General features: G+C 40.9%; 2 protein-coding genes across 2 annotated transcripts in view; both read left to right on the top strand.

The window, feature by feature from the left end:
• Window positions 1-7608, top strand: part of si:ch211-207e14.4 (interleukin-17 receptor D) — a 15056-nt gene extending 7448 nt beyond the window's left edge. The window contains exons 3-12 of the mRNA XM_050064046.1: window positions 482-640; window positions 1080-1198; window positions 3011-3134; window positions 3897-3935; window positions 4056-4201; window positions 4340-4414; window positions 4937-5003; window positions 5349-5495; window positions 5660-5832; window positions 6073-7608. Coding sequence (XP_049920003.1) covers window positions 482-640; window positions 1080-1198; window positions 3011-3134; window positions 3897-3935; window positions 4056-4201; window positions 4340-4414; window positions 4937-5003; window positions 5349-5495; window positions 5660-5832; window positions 6073-6618 — 1595 coding nt within the window. The 3' untranslated portion in view covers window positions 6619-7608. The remainder of the gene's footprint in view (window positions 1-481; window positions 641-1079; window positions 1199-3010; window positions 3135-3896; window positions 3936-4055; window positions 4202-4339; window positions 4415-4936; window positions 5004-5348; window positions 5496-5659; window positions 5833-6072) is intronic.
• Window positions 7609-8231: 623 nt separating this feature from the next.
• Window positions 8232-17157, top strand: sars1 (seryl-tRNA synthetase 1). The gene is made up of 11 exons (XM_050064047.1): window positions 8232-8418; window positions 9483-9553; window positions 9676-9756; window positions 9904-10062; window positions 11319-11462; window positions 11659-11814; window positions 13866-14087; window positions 14281-14410; window positions 14561-14718; window positions 14857-14986; window positions 16084-17157. The coding sequence occupies exons 1-11, from the start codon at window positions 8283-8285 to the stop codon at window positions 16245-16247; spliced, it is 1551 nt and encodes a 516-aa protein (XP_049920004.1). The 5' UTR covers window positions 8232-8282; the 3' UTR covers window positions 16248-17157.
• The last annotated feature ends 1305 nt before the right edge of the window (window positions 17158-18462 follow it).

The following is an 18462-nucleotide window of genomic DNA, read 5'->3' as shown; positions in this document are numbered from 1 at the left end:
TCTGAATTTCTGTCTTTGAGAGATATTATTTTGTGATATAACTGAATTTTCTATCCATACATATAAATTTTAAATATATTAAAATGATAAGGCATCTTTGAGTAAGCTGCGAGTATCATTTAAGTAGGCTATGTCGTGGCCGGCCGAATGTCCTCTTTTTTGGAAATCAAAATATGGTCACCCTAGACACTGTGGTTTCATTTAGCTACTTGTTAGCAACAGCATTTCTGAAGGCATGTAAAAGCTTCAGAATTTACGAGTGGCGTATTTATGATGTTCTGAACAAAATATGAAAATCTTAAGCCTGTGTTAACCGAATGACTCTGAGACAAGGGAACTGAAAGTGCAAAGGTGCTAACTCATTTCCCCATTTTAGGACTCAATCTGGCAACACTGTGTTGATTCTGACTAGAGATCATAACGTGCTGAGAATATCTAAGACACTTTGACATTCTTTGTTTCTATTGTTATTTCTCCTCAGGTTGTATTCCCTGGCCATGTTTCAAGTTGCTTGGGGAGGAGGACCCTAAAATCTGTCAGCACTACGTCCAAGCACCAAATGATGTAAAGGTTGAGTTTGTCAGTGAGCCTAACCCCAAATCTGACACCATTGTTGTCTCCTGGAAGCCAAGCTACTATGGTATGCTGAAATGGACTGACAAAGCCAATTTCTGTATGCAGTTGTTGTATGGTCTTTACATTGGGTGGAGGTCACAAAGTGGTTTGGTTGGTTTTTGAGTCTCGAGGCAGTTTTGAAACTAATACAAGATGTCAGACAGACACAAGCTCCACAAAGTAATTTCTCCCATCAGGGTTTGACATAAAAAAGATTTATTTCACTTGACACACAGTGAATCATTACTGGAAGGTGAAAATGTTGTCAGGCATTACAAGAATGTATGAGAGATGCTTGTTTGATTATTCCGTGTATGACTGGGCCTTTGACAGGTGACAGCGTAACAGACGTTGGAGAACATGCAGCACACATTTGACTTTGAAGTATATCTGCAACTTGGATGTTGGATTGCCGCTGAGTCTGTGACACTGACTTCACTCTGTCTGTTTTGTGTTTGCTGCAGGAATTGCCTTCCTGCGAGGCTTTCAGGTATCCCTGCAGGCTTTGGGAGGGTCAAGTGTTGCCTGTCAGCTCTTTCTCTTTCACCGTAACCTCTCCCTCCCAGCTTCACACGCTGAAATGGTAGGAGGGCCTTTGGCCTTTTTCAGTCAAGAATGTTGTTTTTGACAACCCAAAATTTATTCGTGTTACAAGTATAGAATTCTCACAGCTTTTGCTTAAAGGAACGCTCACAGCTAATTTCAAGTTGAAACAATAAAACAGCACTTTTCATATAAATGTATTTCTATATAGTTTTTATTTTTTTCAGTGAGTGAATCCTAAATCTCTCCTTCGTACAAAAGAAACTCCCCTGGAAAAACATACTGGCACAAAGTGTCTTTTAGTACTCACAAATTATGACCTAGTGATTGTGAAATGAATGATGCTATATTTTAAGTGAGCTGACAGTGACATCATCCCCCCAAAAACAGAAAATATGTCCTAAGAGGAAACAGCTGCGCATTTTACGCTTAAGATCTTTCAAAAGCAATAAACCTCACAAGGCAAGCCTATTATTTATGTCGCCTTTTGTTATGCGAATGTCCTGGAGGACTGTAAGTACCATGTCTTATATGAGAACATGCACCACTGGATACACTCTTAACTCTGGGAGCTGCATACTTTTGATCAGTGATCAGAATCCCACACTCTCCATAGTAGCAGCTGATAGTGATGACAATTTAAATGAATGTGTTTTATGTCTGACAGGTGTTTGTCCCAGCTTTGACGATGAGGGAAATATATTATTGCACAGTATTGTGCCAGTGCTAGGCAAAAACATTTCTGTTTCTGACATGTAACTACAGTACCAGTCAAAAGTTTGGACACACTTTCCCATTTACTTGAATGGAAAAGTGTGTCCAAACTTTTGACTGGTACTGTATGTCTATGTACATCCTTGAGGGGTCATCATAGAAGAGAAAGAAGGACGGAATAAAAGGTGTAATGAGATTTTAACCAACAAGCGACCTTTCAGAAATGCAGTACATTAACACCACGGTGTCTTCAAGATAGAGACACTATGTCATGAAAGTGACCTCCATGTTATAGTTAACTAAAAGGGCTTTTATACAGCTTTACTACACAGTATTCATCTAATAAAAACTTACAAGGGACTTTACAACCGAAAAATAAAGTGTTGTCTAATGCACACCTGGAAGACAGATGCCTCACATTCCCACAAAGAAAAAGTTACATTCTTGCACAGCGCTAGCGCAGAGATACAATATGTCAGTCGCAGGCATCAGTTGCACAATATGAAACCACATGAAACATGTTTATACTAGAGCTGCAGGATCATAACCAAGTCATCTTTATAACCCTAAATAAAAACAAATTCTACAAAAACAAGTGGGAATTCGCAATAGCTGCAACTGCTGTATGTGCACGCATGCATCCATGCGTTCATGCATTCACACAAACACATACCACCCAACTTGTCACTAGTCCATTGATGTCTCCCTACAACAAGCGGTTCATGAGTTATGAAAGGGGTTATGGCAAAATGATATGTTTGTACACACACACACATGCACACACACACACACACACACACACTTTTTTTGCCCCTTATATCATTTGGCTCATGACCAATCTTTCCACTAAATCTTGTGCAAGTCTTTGAATCCATTTGGGAGTTATGTAACGTTTAAAGATATCAGACAGGTGGAAATACCTTTTTGAAAAGTAGAAATTAAGAAAACAATACTCATGCTGAATATCTTAAAAATAGAAAGAAAATCATAAAGTTGAAAAAGGCGAAGATAACATGAAAGCTGTTTTCTTTAACCATTAATAAAGCCTATGTCAAAAACTCTTATCGCATCTTATCAGTTAAAAGTGTGCAATGTGTTTAAAGAAAACCAAGGTCATGTTTGCCGCTGTATTCCGCAGGTGTACAAGTCAGACCCTTTCCCCAGCCTCCCCCTTGGGTCCCAGTATGCTGTAACTGTCATGGCTCTGCCAGTGCCTGAGGAGTGGGAGAGGTTCTACCGCAGCAAGATCTTCTCCACACGCTGTAAGACCTCTTTAAGCTCTACACCAGGCATTTCCAACATCCGGCCCAGGGTCTAATCGTTGCCCATGGACCAAGTTTAAGTGCCCCACAGCTTGTTGTTCAAAATATACATTATGTGGCCCACCACACAATGTTGGTTTAATAAAGCAAGATTACTTTTATTTTTCCATTCAACTCATGATAGCAAGACTATCATACAGTTGTAGATATGCACCACGTAGGAACTGCGCAGGTGGAGCTGATGTAATTTCCTAAACAGATGATAAACCAGCAAACCTTACAGCAGATATTTCCTACTAGGCAGCAGACATGGCCACAGTGAAGAAGTGTAATGTCTACAGCGACAGCTGTCGCTTTCAGGAGCGATGAAAAGTTGAATATTTTCTCACAAAGAGATGAAACAGTTGCGTCTGTCTCATTCGTATGGGACAGATGCATTCACACTAGGCCCGTATGATGCAAGAAGCAGCTGTTCCCCAGGTATTTTCACATTATGTGATTGGGCCCCCCATTTAAAGTATTTTGGACACACCTGCTCTCAGCTAGATATAATCTTATAAGGCACACACACACACACACACACACACACACACACACACGCTTCAGGGTATCCTTTACAATTTAAATATGTTCTGCTTATTCGCAGTGCACATACCACAGTAATAATTACATCTAATGCTCTGTCATCAGGAAGCTCGTCTGCCCTTTGAACATTGCTCTCTTCTTCATATATATAATAATGTATTCGTTATGATTTTGCAGCATGTGCAGAGAAGAATGGTCTTGAGCAGTGCAAAAAAGGTGAGAGAAAATGTTCCTCAAAGCTACCAAACAAACTCCAGTCTGGTACAGTTACGCCACATTGTGATTACATGCTTCTTCTTATGATCAGCTTTACTTTATTTCATGGTCTGCTTGTAGACTGGTACCCCAAACATATTGAGGTCCAGCAGGAAGGGACTGCCATCACCGTGACATTTAACCTGGCTCCCCCGAACCTGGGCATCAGAAGCTACTTCTCACTGTGTTACGCGAACGGCAAGAAGAAATACACAGACATCACGCCTGTTAGTGGTTTCAACCTCTGCATCTTTATATTTTGTTTTCATTCAGTGCATTAACACCTTGCTTCTGTTATTTGTTCTGTAGAAACATTTAACAAACAAGTGAACTTAATAATTGTACTAACTATTTCATTTCCTTAGAATTCCAGCAAAAACAAAACTCACCACAGCTACCAGCTGAATGATCTTCAAGAAGGAACCAATTACACATGCGAGGTAAAATAAAAAATGGATTATAACTAAGACATGAAACAGATTGCATAATATCTGAAAGTACTATAGTTTATAGCAAAAACAAAAAACTCTGGGGGCTTCGTGTTGAAAAATGTAATATTAAAATACCAGCCTGGAAACTATATGTTACATGGGACTCTATTAATGTTCTTTCATTTACTTCGTCTTGAAATGAAATTGGGAGCACTATCCCTTTAAGTAGCAATATGTTAAATTTTCCGTCATGAGTAGGTGGAGACCAAAACAGAGCTAAAAGAAGAGAGAATATTAGACTTATGTTCATCAGGTGGCCAGATACACAAGTCCAAATAAGTGCTTATGTTGCTCCCTTTCTGCTGAATAAATAGGCAGCTGTTTGCTGACACGTTCACAACATCAACTTTATAAGGTGATACTATGTCAGTGTTCTGTTTACAGCTTGCTACGCTGCCCCCAAGTGGCCAAAAAATAACAATTACAATTTTCCAAGGTCAAGAATAACTTTCAACATTTCTTGTGTCACAGATTGCAGCCAATGAAGTGGATGCAGTGAGGAAAACATTCAGTGTTCAGGTCATGCACATTCAAAATGGTAAGAGAAGCTGTTTTGCTGCTGCTGCTGCTGCTGCTGCTGCTGCTGACATACGATATATCATAGCAGATGTTATACTAACCTCATCTTACTTTTTGTGGTAGAGATTTGACAGACACAGTATTTTCTACATGTCTGAACAGCCCCATCAGTCTTTCATCCTTTAGAGAAAATTTGGAGAATATCTTTTGCATTTCTGTCCAGAGTTAGATGAGAGATTCACGATCATCAAAGACATGATCGATCTTCTTGGCTAACTCTCTGCAGTAATGCAAATAAGCTCATTTCCCAATATGTCTTTGTAACTGAATTGTCATGTATAGTAACTACTCCCCCCATCCTCAGGAGGTTCTTCAACACGCTCTGTCACCCCCTCATTGGCTCTGATGATTCCACTGTGCCTGGCTGTGGTAGCCATACTTGTAGTCCTACTGGCTGCTCTCATCAGGAGGAGGACCAGGCTACAGATAACAAATCTTGATATAAAACCAGGTGCAAAAACAAACTGAGCACTTTATGTTAAATCACTGTTCGAAGCTAATTTGATAATTCATAATTGTTATTCTTACACCATTTGACAAAGACCTCCCATCTGTCTTTGCTGTTACCAACATCGTGTGAAACATTATCAGGTTATTTTTCTGTCATCCGTTCAGATCTTATCAAGCAGCATCAAGAGAGCGGGACTCAGGAGGAAGTGACATCACTGCAAAGAAACAGGCTGACCCCTCCTCGTCTTCTGATTTGCTACAGCAGCACTGATGGCCCCGCTCATGTCAAAGCCGTCATGCAGTTAGGGGCCTTCATACAACAGCACATGGCCACTCAGGTAGTGGACGTGACATCCCATAGCTCTAATGCATTTTGCTACGTTGTCTGTCTTAGTCAAATCGGACGGGCAGAGACAAATTAAAAATACAAAAGGGATAAATGTGTGGAGATTATTTTAGCAACATCCTACAAAGCCAATGATTATATTCATTTCTTTGTGTCTTCTTAAATATGAGATATGGGCTAAATATGTTGTTAGATCAGTTTGTTGTGACACTGCTCTTTCTTTTCTCCCCAGGTGTGCCTGGATCTGTGGGACTCTCTGAGCGTGGCTGAGGAGGGCAGTATGGCCTGGCACTGCCGACAGATTAGGGAGAGTGACTTCATCTTGGTGATCTGTTCCCAAGGCCTCAACCACAGACCGCAGCCTCCACAGGGTGGTGATGAAGGTGAGGAAGCAGACAGAGAGCTTGTCTTTGGGTCCAACACCTTTAGCTCCAACGCAGCCGTCCAACTTATCGGAGAGGAGGTGGGCCGAGCCAAAACCAGGGGCCAGGACCTGTCCAAATACATGGCAGCCATTTTTGAGTATTCTCAGGAAACGGACATCCCCACTGAGCTGAGGCTGGTATCTCACTACATGCTGCCAAAAGACTTACAGCTACTCTTCTCTCACCTCCACGGAGTGGCTCTGCACAGGCCGGGCTGTTACCTGAAGGTAAACCATATCTCAGAGGAAGGCTTTACTGAGTTACCAGCCGGAGCAGCTCTGCAGTGGGCTATCTATGAGGCTCGGATGGCAATGACGGTAAAAAGGCATCACTATGCAGAGGGAGGGGACTAAGCAGTAAAAAAAAAGAATCCATACTCCCTGACTTAATTGTAGTTCTCAACCCAGTGTTGGAGAAAGATAGGCCTGATGAAAACTACCAGACAAACTGGCCAGACAGGAGAAGCTGTGAGCTCACAGCTGGAACATCTACATCCTTGCTGCCCTGCCATTAAGAAATCGACTAACCACCTATGCCTCAGTTGTGTTGCAGTGGCAGCCACCGTGCACTTTGACCTCTTAAATGTGTTACATGCCACGTATGTGTGTGTACAATAAGGATTTATAAAAAAAAATAAAATAAATAAAATTAAAAAAAAAGGAAAGAAAGAATGTCCAGTAATGTGTGTAATGGTCCATAAAGATATCTTTGTCTTACAAATGTATTTGGCAAATATATATTATTTGTTTTCTTGCAATGTCATGTAAAAGTATATTTGTAATATGAGCTTGTACATAAATTAACTATTAATCTCAAACATGAGTCATTGAAGTATTCTGTAAGAATGTTTGCCTTGAAGTACACATTGTGTAAATGCATGTTTGTAGTTTATTTATGCATGTGCATATCTCATATACATAAGAATGGATTGATAGGTCTTATTTTTAATTTCGTGCTGATGCAAGGTTACACATGTGGATAAATGAGTTGTCTTGCATTTTGTATTTATTCTTGTGAAATATGGATTTTCTATTGTGCATCTAATCATCTGATTAAAATATAAGACTAAAACAAATGTTCTCTGGCTCATCAAATACGTGTGATGTGTTCAGTGTTGGGGACGCTACTTTGGAAGCAGGGCTTTGCAAGCTGCTTCACACTGGAAGAAGTTGAACTACAGCAAAACTACCCTCAGGAGAAATATAGTTTGATTAACTATAGCTAGTACTAGTTGTGGTCAAAGGGGGCTCAATTACAGTAGAGAGGCAATGGTAATATAAAAATAAAAGTCGTTGCTTCCCTTTTATGGTCCAAAATTGGGAGCTTCTCGCGATATTTTGAAGTATCTCGTCTCCTCGTTCAGGAAAAAACAAAATCCCACGAAAAACAGGAAAAAAATTCCACGAAAAACAGAAAAAAAATCCACAAAAAACAATCAAAAAATACCCCGAAAAACAGAAAAAAAATACCACGAAAAACACGGAGAAAATTTCTCAGAAAAACAGAAAATATTACTCAGAAAAACAGGGAAAAAATTACTCGGAAAAACAAAAAAAATTACACCAAAAAACAGAAAAATAAATAAATTACTCAGAAAAACAGAAAAAAAATTACTCAGAAAAACAGGGCTTTTTTATGTTAACAGAAATTAAATATATGAGAGCAATTAGCCTAGTTACACCTAGTTCACTACTTCCCAACACTGGGAACATTTATTCACAATCCTGTTGATGACTGACTGAGATTTGCAGGTGTTGCTGATGCTGTAGGTTGCCAGACCGGCGGACAAACCTCTAATATTTTTGTATCTAAAATAGTATCTTAAAGCATCTGAATGAAATCGATTAAATGGCGTTTTAAACCGTTTTTAAACACCAGTGAAGGACTGGTTGTAAGTAAGTCACAAATCAAATTGTGATTACAATTTAGTGACTTGACCAACAAGACCTGGCAACCCGGTTTGAGTCGTCATCGTTGTGAGCTCATTCAAGCTCTCTCTGACAGACATCGTGGAAAGATGGTGCTCGACTTGGACCTGTTTCGGACCGACAAAGGTGGCGATCCAGAGATCATCCGCGAAACTCAAAGGAAGAGGTTTAAAGATGTCACGCTCGTGGATAAACTGGTCGCCGCAGACACAGAGTGGAGAAAATGTAAGCGCCCTTTCACTTTTGTTTCAGTCATAGTAGCTAACGTTAGCGCGGTGGCTAATGATGCTAATGTGTCCACTGGCGGAGGGCTAACGCCCAACTCCATTACAAAAAGCTGGGGTTTTATAGTCAGTGTGCGAATACAGCTATGTGTTACATCCTATCTGAGACATTTAAAGACCTCACGCATGTACAGGACAAAGTCTCAAATTCGGCACCTTGAAATGTGTAAAACAGATCTAAATAATATATTTTTTACAATGATTTCGCTTGTTGACTCTATCTCTTTGCCACCGCAGTAACTTGGGTGAACGTAATGTTAACGTAACGTTCATTGCAGTGGTCTGCGAACCTTTTCAGAAAGTCAACTAAACTATTGAAGTATTTAACGTTTTGCTCGGTACATTGTATTTGTGCCGAACGTACCGGTGGACATTATTTTAACAGGTTGTGAAAAATTTACCTTGTACAAGACGTGAGAGTGTCTCAGTAAAGGTGGCAACAATTTTTACAGTCATATTTGAAGGAGGTCTGGTGTGGTGTTATCACAGAGGAAGAGAATACCACGCAATGTGGCTAATATTAGCGCAGCTAGCACCATTTAACGAGTGAGCCATATGGTTATTCCCCACATTGTTCACTGTAGTTACTTAATGTCAGATTTTAATAGATTTATGCTAAGCTCTACTCATTCGCACATAATTTTATCGGCAGATATAATACAGTGCTAAGTGCTAATGCTAGGTTAGCTTAGCGATGCCGGTTAGTAACGTGCAATCTGATGCAATCCCAGCCACGAACAGGACAAGTCAACCTCGCCCTGCAGTGTAGCTACAGTCTGACCCAGCATGATGACGTGACTGGTTTTGCAGTACATTAGTGTCACTGTTAAAGTGACTAAGGTTGTTGTCATTGTATCATTGTTTTTGATTGCATGAGGGTGAGCTACAGCTGACAGCAACACCTGTCACCAGGTTAATAGTCCTGCTGCTGCTGCAGCAACTCACACACACATACTCATAAGTGCAGTCCCATTCACTGACTTACTGTGATTTACCCCCTGACAGGCCGCTTCACTGCAGACAACCTGAACAAAGCTAAGAACCTATGCAGCAAGAGCATTGGGGAGAAAATGAAGGTACGGCAGCATCAATGACTGAACAGGTTAATGTAGAGTGAGACAGGAGACATCTCACTGTCAGTATGAGAAGAAGCTTTAAACTTTGTCTTCTTTAACATGTGTTTATATTGGGATTGCAGAAGAAGGAACCAGTTGGGGAAGATGATTCTCTACCTGAAGAAGCACAGAATGTCGAGTCCCTAACAGCTGAGACACTCTCGGTATGACCGTCAGGGCTTATCCCAGCCTGTATGGCAGCTTTTCTGCATGTTGTCACACAAATCTCTGACAGATATAACATAAAGCACACACACTGCCCACTCTCTGCTTCTCCTCACTTGTTTGCATTTTACATTTTTCTGTGACAGGGCCTGACGGTAACGCAGATCAAGAAGGTGCGTTTGTTAGTGGACGAGGCGGTGGAGAAATCTGACAGCGAGAGGATAAAGCTGGAGGCAGAGCGCTTTGAGTACCTGAGGGAGATCGGCAACCTTCTGCACCCGTCTGTGCCCATCAGTAATGATGAGGTGAGTGGTTTCATCATGTAATCAAACCACATACCTATCAGTTGTGCGCTCGAGATCAGACTGGAGACATAACCACTTAGGAAATGGGTGACTAGCCTACTTGCTATCTTCATATATTTGTAGTTTTTAAAAAGAAAACACATTTTATATGGTGAGATTTACTGGAAATTACATACTCCTACTATAGCCAACAGCAAGTAACCTAGCGTTCTAGCAGTATCTCTACAGTCACTGCTTCAGTTATTCTTTCTGAAATGAGGTATCAGATAAATCCTCATTTCACTTTCACAAATCAGTTGTGCCTTGTCCGTCGCTGAGCTTTCGAAGTTAGCAACAGGAATAAATAGAAAAGGGGAGTCCCATAAAAGTTAAGCTCAAAGCGGCAGCGCTGCATTGCTCGTGGCCTGTTAGGACACATCATTCATCAGCTTCAAATCCAGATTTTTGATCTAGATTTTTGAGAGATTAAAGTTGCCATGTCTTGTCTCGTCACCCCAAAAACACATGACTTTTTAATCAAACAAATGCAACATTCACACTCGTTCCCGCCTCCTCTGAAATTTGATTTCCTTTATGTTGCCAGTGCTCGGCTCAGCAGTAAATTCCACATGTCCTGGCAAACACTATTGGCTCCATTAGTATGTTTATAAACAAGCATAATTATATGTTAATCACATTGTCATATTGTGATGTAGGCTACTTTTTAATTTGCCAGAAAGGGTCATAAGGACAAATGCTGGTTCAACCAGTTGCATGAAATCTTGTCTTGTCTTGAGGTCGCACACCGGACCAGACCGGCAAAACCAGTAATCGACCCAACCATAGTGGCTGCCATTTAAAGTGTATGCCACCACACCCTAGATTTTTATCTAGGGTGTGGTGGCATTATAAAAAGTTGTTGTTAAAAGGAAGACAAACTATATAACTACACTCATAGGGAGTACTCAGAGTTTTTGAGTTTTTAAAGGAATAGTTCACCCACAAAATGACCATTTGTAAATCAATTAGTCATGCTGTGTTACTTTGAATTCATAAAGAAAACTTTGTGTTTCTTGCACGCCTCCATGAAAAATGGCGAACACACTGATTTATTGATTGATTTGGGACCACGTCTAACAACAGCAAATTATATCAAAACATCTGTTTACAAACACAACTCAAGCAGTATAATCCAAGTCTCATTTGTCTAGTCGTATGCTCAGTACCTCCCAGACAGTCATCTTAATGTAACATGTCCTCTTGTCTCCTCCTGACAGGATGCAGACAACAAGGTGGAGCGTACCTGGGGCGACTGCAGCACCCAGAAGAAGTACTCTCACGTTGACCTGGTGGTCATGATCGATGGCTTTGATGGAGAGAGGGGAGCTATTGTGGCTGGGAGCAGAGGTTACTTTCTGAAGGTGAGTGCAGATAATAATATCCAACACATGCAGGGCATAAAGTGACCTTGCAGACAGACCAACAGCATTTTTCTTTTTAAACTTTTTTCTCCACTAAAATAAGAAATTTAATTTGCACTCAAAGAAGAAGCGTGACTGGCCTTCTGCTTTCTGAAACCAGCTGTTAAGTTGTTTTCCTCTCCTTTGTTGTGTTCAGGGCCCGCTGGTGTTCCTGGAGCAGGCACTCATCAATTACGCCTTAAGGATCCTCCACAGCAAGAATTACACCATGCTCTACACACCCTTCTTCATGAGGAAAGAGGTCATGCAGGAGGTCGCCCAGCTCAGCCAGTTTGACGAAGAGCTTTACAAGGTACAGAAGCTTTTACTGGATTCCTCAGCTTTTTCTCTCAACTTGTGTTTAACTTAATAAGGTGTTGTCGTGGATCTGACTGGAGGTAAACCTCAGCTGCTGGAGGGACATTCTGTCCTGCAGAGTCCTGTTTATTGCAACTTCGAGCGGAATGAAAATGTGATGACATCATTTGATGTAATTGAAAAATCAAACACCAACCACATTTTAACCATGAGTTTGGAGTGAGATGTTCAGGTGTCCATATAGTGTAGTTGTGGAAGTGCCACCTTGAGGCCCAAACAAAGAGCTGCAGTCAGAGCAAAACAGCTGACTCGAGTCCAGCTGGCTACTTTAATATGCTGTATATTAATTTTTAATTCTAATAAAATAGTTTTAATGAAGTTGCCATTTGCTGTGGGTAAACATTTTACCACCATTAGACTCCACTTGACACCATTTATCAGTCTGTTATCTGTTATCAGTTCCGCTACAACATGCTCTATATTAATGTGTGTACTCAACTCAGAGGTCGTGTCCTGCCGAGTAAAGAGCCGGGAGTCAGTCCAGTGTTTGATAAATATCAGCAAAATAATTAATGAAAAAACACATTAAGAGTTGCATTGATTGCACAGACAGGGCACATCCTCATTAGACAGGCTACACCAGCATTAAACTGAAGGCGCTGCATTTTCCATGTACACCTCACTGATGTTTATGAGCTTTATGAATGAATGAATGATCTTTTTACAGGATAACCAAGTTGAGTCAGATTAGTAGATTCACACGACTTGAGTCAAGTGATTCACAGGTTAGTTATTTTTGGTAAAGGGTTATTTCATAAATAAGTTAATTTAAAACAAATGCAAAGGCTAGATAGACATGGAATTACAAACATGTTCCCCCTGAATATAATGAATTTTCCTTTTTCTCAAAAGGAGAGTGCGTTTATGTTTGCAGTAAAACAATACATTCACTATAATTGTGGTATGTCTAATTAAACCTTACACTGAAGGTGTGAATAAATAAATACAATCTAATAAGGTCTAATGATTATTAATGTCACAGGTTTTGATCAGTCAGGAATAGGTCTGGTTTAAAATATTAACTGTTTGAGCTAAAATGCAAAAGAAGCTTAATTCTCCTTTACAGAGGCCACCGACTTTGGGCTTTTATGGCCAACAAGCCCCTTGAACCCATCTAGCTGGTTACTTTTTCCTACTGACTGGTTACTCCATGTCCTTGTGGAAAGCCTTGGCTGCACATTATTAGATAGCTGTTGTACACTCAGTGTCATTTTACATATCATGTTGCGCTGAGCAATAGTTTTCATATTTCAGCCTCTTTAGAAGTAACTGGGCATCAAGATGTTTAAACGTGTTCAAGAAGTAAAGGTTTAAAGTAGAGTCCTGGGTTCATTTGTATACACATATTGGCCAGTGGATCTCCACGACCTTTCAATAACTTAAAAATAATTTTCATGAGCAAACATTCTGACTGAACTTAATGAATGAGAGGTTAAAAAAAGCCCTACTACTACAAAACTACAAAATTAGGTTTTGTTTTCTGTACTTGAAGAGTTTTGTATGATGAAAATCAGTCAGATTTTGCATTTATTGTCTTCACATCATGATGGATACTGCATATGTGAAACTGTTCTTATTGATAGTGTTAACTATATCACCCAGTCTTTAGCTTCTTTGACATATATTGCTATGGACACAGGATATAGCACTGTTGTAAATACATATTTTTTCACAGTGTTAAGATTTTTTTAAAATTGTCTTTTTAAACAAATACACAGGTCATGGTTAAAAGTGATTTTCATCAAACTGCGGAATATTTCTAAAAAATGTTTTCTATGTCTTTTCCAAAAACTCAATTATTTCATTTTCATCCAAAACTTTCTTAGGTCTTGAGAAAAATAAACTTTTAAATTCAGTGACCTTTTCAGGTTGTCTCATGACCGCGCAAATTGATTTCCGTCCATTGTTCCTCCTCCTTAACCCGTGTGTGTGTGTGTGTGTGTGTGTGTGTGTGTGTGTGTGTGTGTGTGTGTGTGTTTACACCAGGTCATCGGTAAGAGCAGCGAGAAGTCGGACGACAGCGCCATAGATGAGAAGTACCTCATCGCCACCTCCGAGCAGCCCATCGCAGCCTTCCTGAGGGAGGAGTGGCTCAAACCTGAGGACCTGCCCATCCGCTACGCCGGCTTCTCCACCTGCTTTAGACAGGAAGTGGGCTCCCATGGACGAGACACCCGCGGCATCTTCAGGGTGCACCAGTTTGAGAAGGTCAGCTGTGGGAAACACCACACTCAAATAAATGGCCACTCTTTGTTAACACCCATCAAATTATTAGAGTCATTAAATCATTCGAAAACTATACAGCAGATACACACTCAAGTAGTTTAAATGAGAATAGGCCTAATTTTTGTTTTGGTATTTTTGTGAAAACAATCTAATGACCTTATGGGTTTCTTTGTAGATTGAGCAGTTCGTCTATGCCTCTCCACATGACGGCAAGTCATGGGAGATGTTCGATGAGATGATCGGGACGGCGGAAGAGTTCTACCAGTCACTAGGAATTCCTTATCGCATCGTCAACATTGTCTCTGGTAGGTCTGACACACCTGCACACTTACACGAGGGTCTTTAGCAGTTTGCTTCATGTGTAACAACATGTCAACTGCTCAGCTGCAGTTTGTAGTTGCATGAAGATCCGAGCATGAAATCCGCTAACTTCTTGCTCCTGTATGTCATCATAGGTGCCCTTAATCATGCAGCCAGTAAGAAGCTGGATCTGGAGGCCTGGTTCCCCGGCTCTGGTGCCTTCAGAGAGCTGGTCTCCTGCTCAAACTGCACCGACTACCAGGCCAGGCGTCTCCGCATCCGCTATGGACAGACCAAAAAGATGATGGACAAGGTGAGTGCTCTGTTTCCCTGCAGCTGTGTGGCTCGACAAAGATCAGTTTGATAATGCAACATGGCTGCTGCTCATCTATCTCCAGAATATGGACAATGTTTTATCCTAAAAACAACCTCCTCTCTGTTTGTTTTATAGGCCGAGTTTGTGCACATGTTGAATGCAACCATGTGCGCCACCACTCGAGTGATGTGCGCCATCCTGGAGAATTACCAAACTGAAGAAGGCATCGTTATTCCAGAGAAGCTCAGGGACTTCATGCCTCCTGGTAAGATGCGCTGAGTGCTTTGTGTTGTGTTGTGTTTATATAAAAAGACAACAAAACAGATGCTATAAAAAAATTTGGTCAATGAAGAAATATAAGACGAATCAATAATGAGGCGGAAGGTGTTTTACAAACTACATATGACTAGACTGATTATGGGGAGGTTCGTGTATCGGCTCAATTTATTACTAATGTCTCGTACATGTCAGTCGATAAGTAACGAGAAATTGCAGAAGAGAAATGAGTGTGTCTTAGTCTCAATAAAAAAAAGAAAAACTCTAAGGGATCCGTGTCAAGATAGATTGCTTATGTTATGTGTTCATTTTTAAAAGTTACTATCAGCTGACATATCATTATCGGGTATTGTCTTCAGTTTGGTGCCTTTGTTCATTTCTACTGCTGAGGCTTTAATATTGCACTTTAAAAATGTATTTCTGTCCGACTGTCTGAATCAGTTAAATCTAACTTTTAGCTGAAGAAGTACAGAGCACAGAGGACAAGAATTTAAATTTACAGTTGCAGTCTGACATCTATTATACGGTGAAACATGCTGTAAGCTCAGAATAATAAAGTGTTCTGACATACTGATGGAATTACGTTGATTGTCATAGTCAAAGACGTGATGAATCGGTTTGAGATGTGTAACAAATTGCTTGATTTAATAGTGAATAGTGATGTAATACATGTGGGAGAAATAAACCTTCAGCTACAAAAGAGTTGTGTTACACAGCTCCGTTCAGCAATGGAATGTCTCTTCTTTCAGTGGAGAAAACAAGATGGGTGCCCTTACAAAGGACTAGGGGTGTCAGTTTAGGTTCATTCTTCTTTTGATTGCCCGACATTAACTTTTAAGAAAGCGGGAGTAAGTAAGTCATTTTTAAGGGGAAAAAACAGCAAAATGACGTGAAATACAGGCTTTTCCTTAAAGTCCAGCGCTCCATTGACTCAGTGAGTGGGTTGGGTGGGAGCTAGCTAGCGGTGCCACTCTTTCGGCAATTACAGCTGGTAATGTCATTCTGGTGGTGGAATGGCGTTACTGATGAAACATGGTGGCCACCCTCCAGTTTGAAGGGTTAAATGTATTTTTTTTCCACCTCCAGGTTTGACAGAGATTATTAAGTTCGTCAAGCCCGCTCCTATCGATCAGGAGATGTCTAAGAAAGCAAAGAAACAGCAGGATGGAGGAGGGAAGAAGAAGAAGCAGGGAGGAGGGGACCAGAACCTGCCCAACGCCATGGAGACCATGTCCGTCAACGACTCATAAACTCCAGCCCACGACGCCTGTGTCGCTTCACCAGCCCACACAGACAGACACTGATGGGACAGAGCCTCGTGTGTAACGATCAGAGGTCACTGTAACTGTTTGAGAATGTGGAAACCATCCTCTCTGTGTAATGTTGTTCTTATAATGGAACTGGCTCTGTCCCATCTGTGTGTCTCTGAGTGGATGGTGTGTTATTCATCTCAGCTGTTGCTTCTCCAATTCACATAAAGCACACAAACAAAAAGATCTCTGTGCTCTCATCTCCGTCTGCAGTTTACTTCAGAGTCCACTGGCCACCTGTCTGTCTGTCCGTCCCTCTCTCACAGCTACAGCAACACTGAGCCTAAAACAAACAGATGAGACCACTTGAGCTGTTTGTGGGACACATGTTGATGCATTCAGATCCAGCAGCTACATGTCTGGCTTCATTTTCACGGCAGTTAGTAGAGAAACCACAGGTTATATACAGACATGTTTGTTTCCAGGTTTTTGGGATCTGTAACTGGTGTTCAAAGGGATTTTTTGTATAACTGATCAGTTATGGAAATCTTCATTCATCTGCTCTGTGTTAAACAAAACCTGCGTCTCTTCTGTAAAATGCAGTTGATTACTTCACGTCTGAAATGATCTTAACGTTGCGTCTAACTCGTATGATTCAGAAATCAATCTTGTGAACACGATCAGGTATCTGTGCTGTCTGTTTTAGGCTTCCCTTCATGACGTCTCTGACCACTGTCATCAACTCCGACCAGCGTTACGTGACGTCACCATAATGCTTTTCACTGGCTTCTGATTGAGACATTGGCATCGCCTGTATGAACTCGCTAATATAAAGATAAATATATATATGATTGAGCATTGATGAAGTGGCACTCACTGAAAACAAATATTAAAAACAGTTGATACGGAAGTGATTTTGTGTCTGTGTGTTTTTCCATCGAGTCTTATGTTGAAATGTGATTCTCAAAGCAAGACATAACAGCTTAACATGTTGTAACATGCCTTGTTTTGGCAAAATAACGTCAGAATTACCAAATGCTGTCTCCATGTAAGGTCCAAGGTATCAGTGGGAACTCACCATAACCATGTTTTCATTTAAAGGAGCAGTGTGCAGGATTTAGGGGGGCTGCAAGCAGAGATTGAGTATAAAATTACTATGTTTTTATTAGGTTATAATCACCTGAACATAAGAACAGTTATATAAAATAAGCTGTTTATATCTACATACAGAGTGGGTCCTCTTCCATGGAATCCACAGATGTTGCTCCACCATGTTGTTCTACAGGAGCCCACAACAGACAAACCAAATACGTAATCAAGAGAGACTTTTGTGTTTTTACGTTACCTGAAGGCCGCTGTAGGGAGGGGTGAAGGTAGGGGTATTCATCTGGCTGCAATCTGCAACCTCACTGCTAAATGCCACCAAATCCTACACACTGCTCCTTTAAAGTGGAAATCATCCTTTAACTTATCATAATGAAGTAAATGTTGACTGCACAGTGTAATAGCTATGGAATAATGGCACCATCGCTGTTTAGATTGGTTCCTTATAGCCTTGCTTCCATTGCCGGACCCCAGGAAGACGAGCTGATGTCAGGGTGTTGGCCAGTGGGCTCCTAATAATTTTAACTAAACTACCAGTATGCAATTCAGTCTGCCGCCAGGTGTGATCTCACAGAAAAAATAGGGCTCCTTAACCATTGCGCAACCAAAACAGAAAGAGGACAGGGCTTTTGTTTCTCCCTGGTAGATTTCAATAATGGCACAAATGGCTGTGACAGTGGAAATAATGAGGTAACTGTGGAAACTGTGGTATTTGCCAGCTCTTGGGAAAACAAAAAGCAATCTGGTAGTGTGTGTGCCAATGGTGCCAACAATAATACCACACGAAAAATGCTGGGGTGGGGCGGGGGTCAAATGTGTCTGTGTCCACTTTAATTTCATACACATCTGAACCTTTTTAATGTTAGAAATTGCTTCTTAAAGCATCTGTCCAGACATAACAGGTTAACTTAAGATGCTCAAAATAGCCTGATTAGTCGACAGTAGCTCAGTCCATGGGGACTTTGGGTTGGGAACTGGAGGGTTGCATCTAGACCAAATATGGAGTGTAGACTGGTAGCTGGAGAGGTGCCAGTTTGCCTCCTGGGCACTGCCGAGGCACCCCTGAGCAAGGCACCAAACCTCCAACTGGTCAGGGCGCATGTCCAAGGCA

This window comes from Epinephelus moara, chromosome 16 (assembly GCF_006386435.1).
Source record: "Epinephelus moara isolate mb chromosome 16, YSFRI_EMoa_1.0, whole genome shotgun sequence".
NCBI classification, from domain to species: domain Eukaryota; kingdom Metazoa; phylum Chordata; class Actinopteri; order Perciformes; family Serranidae; genus Epinephelus; species Epinephelus moara.
Note: the sequence above shows the minus strand (reverse complement) of the source record. Positions and strands in the feature narration are given on the sequence as shown.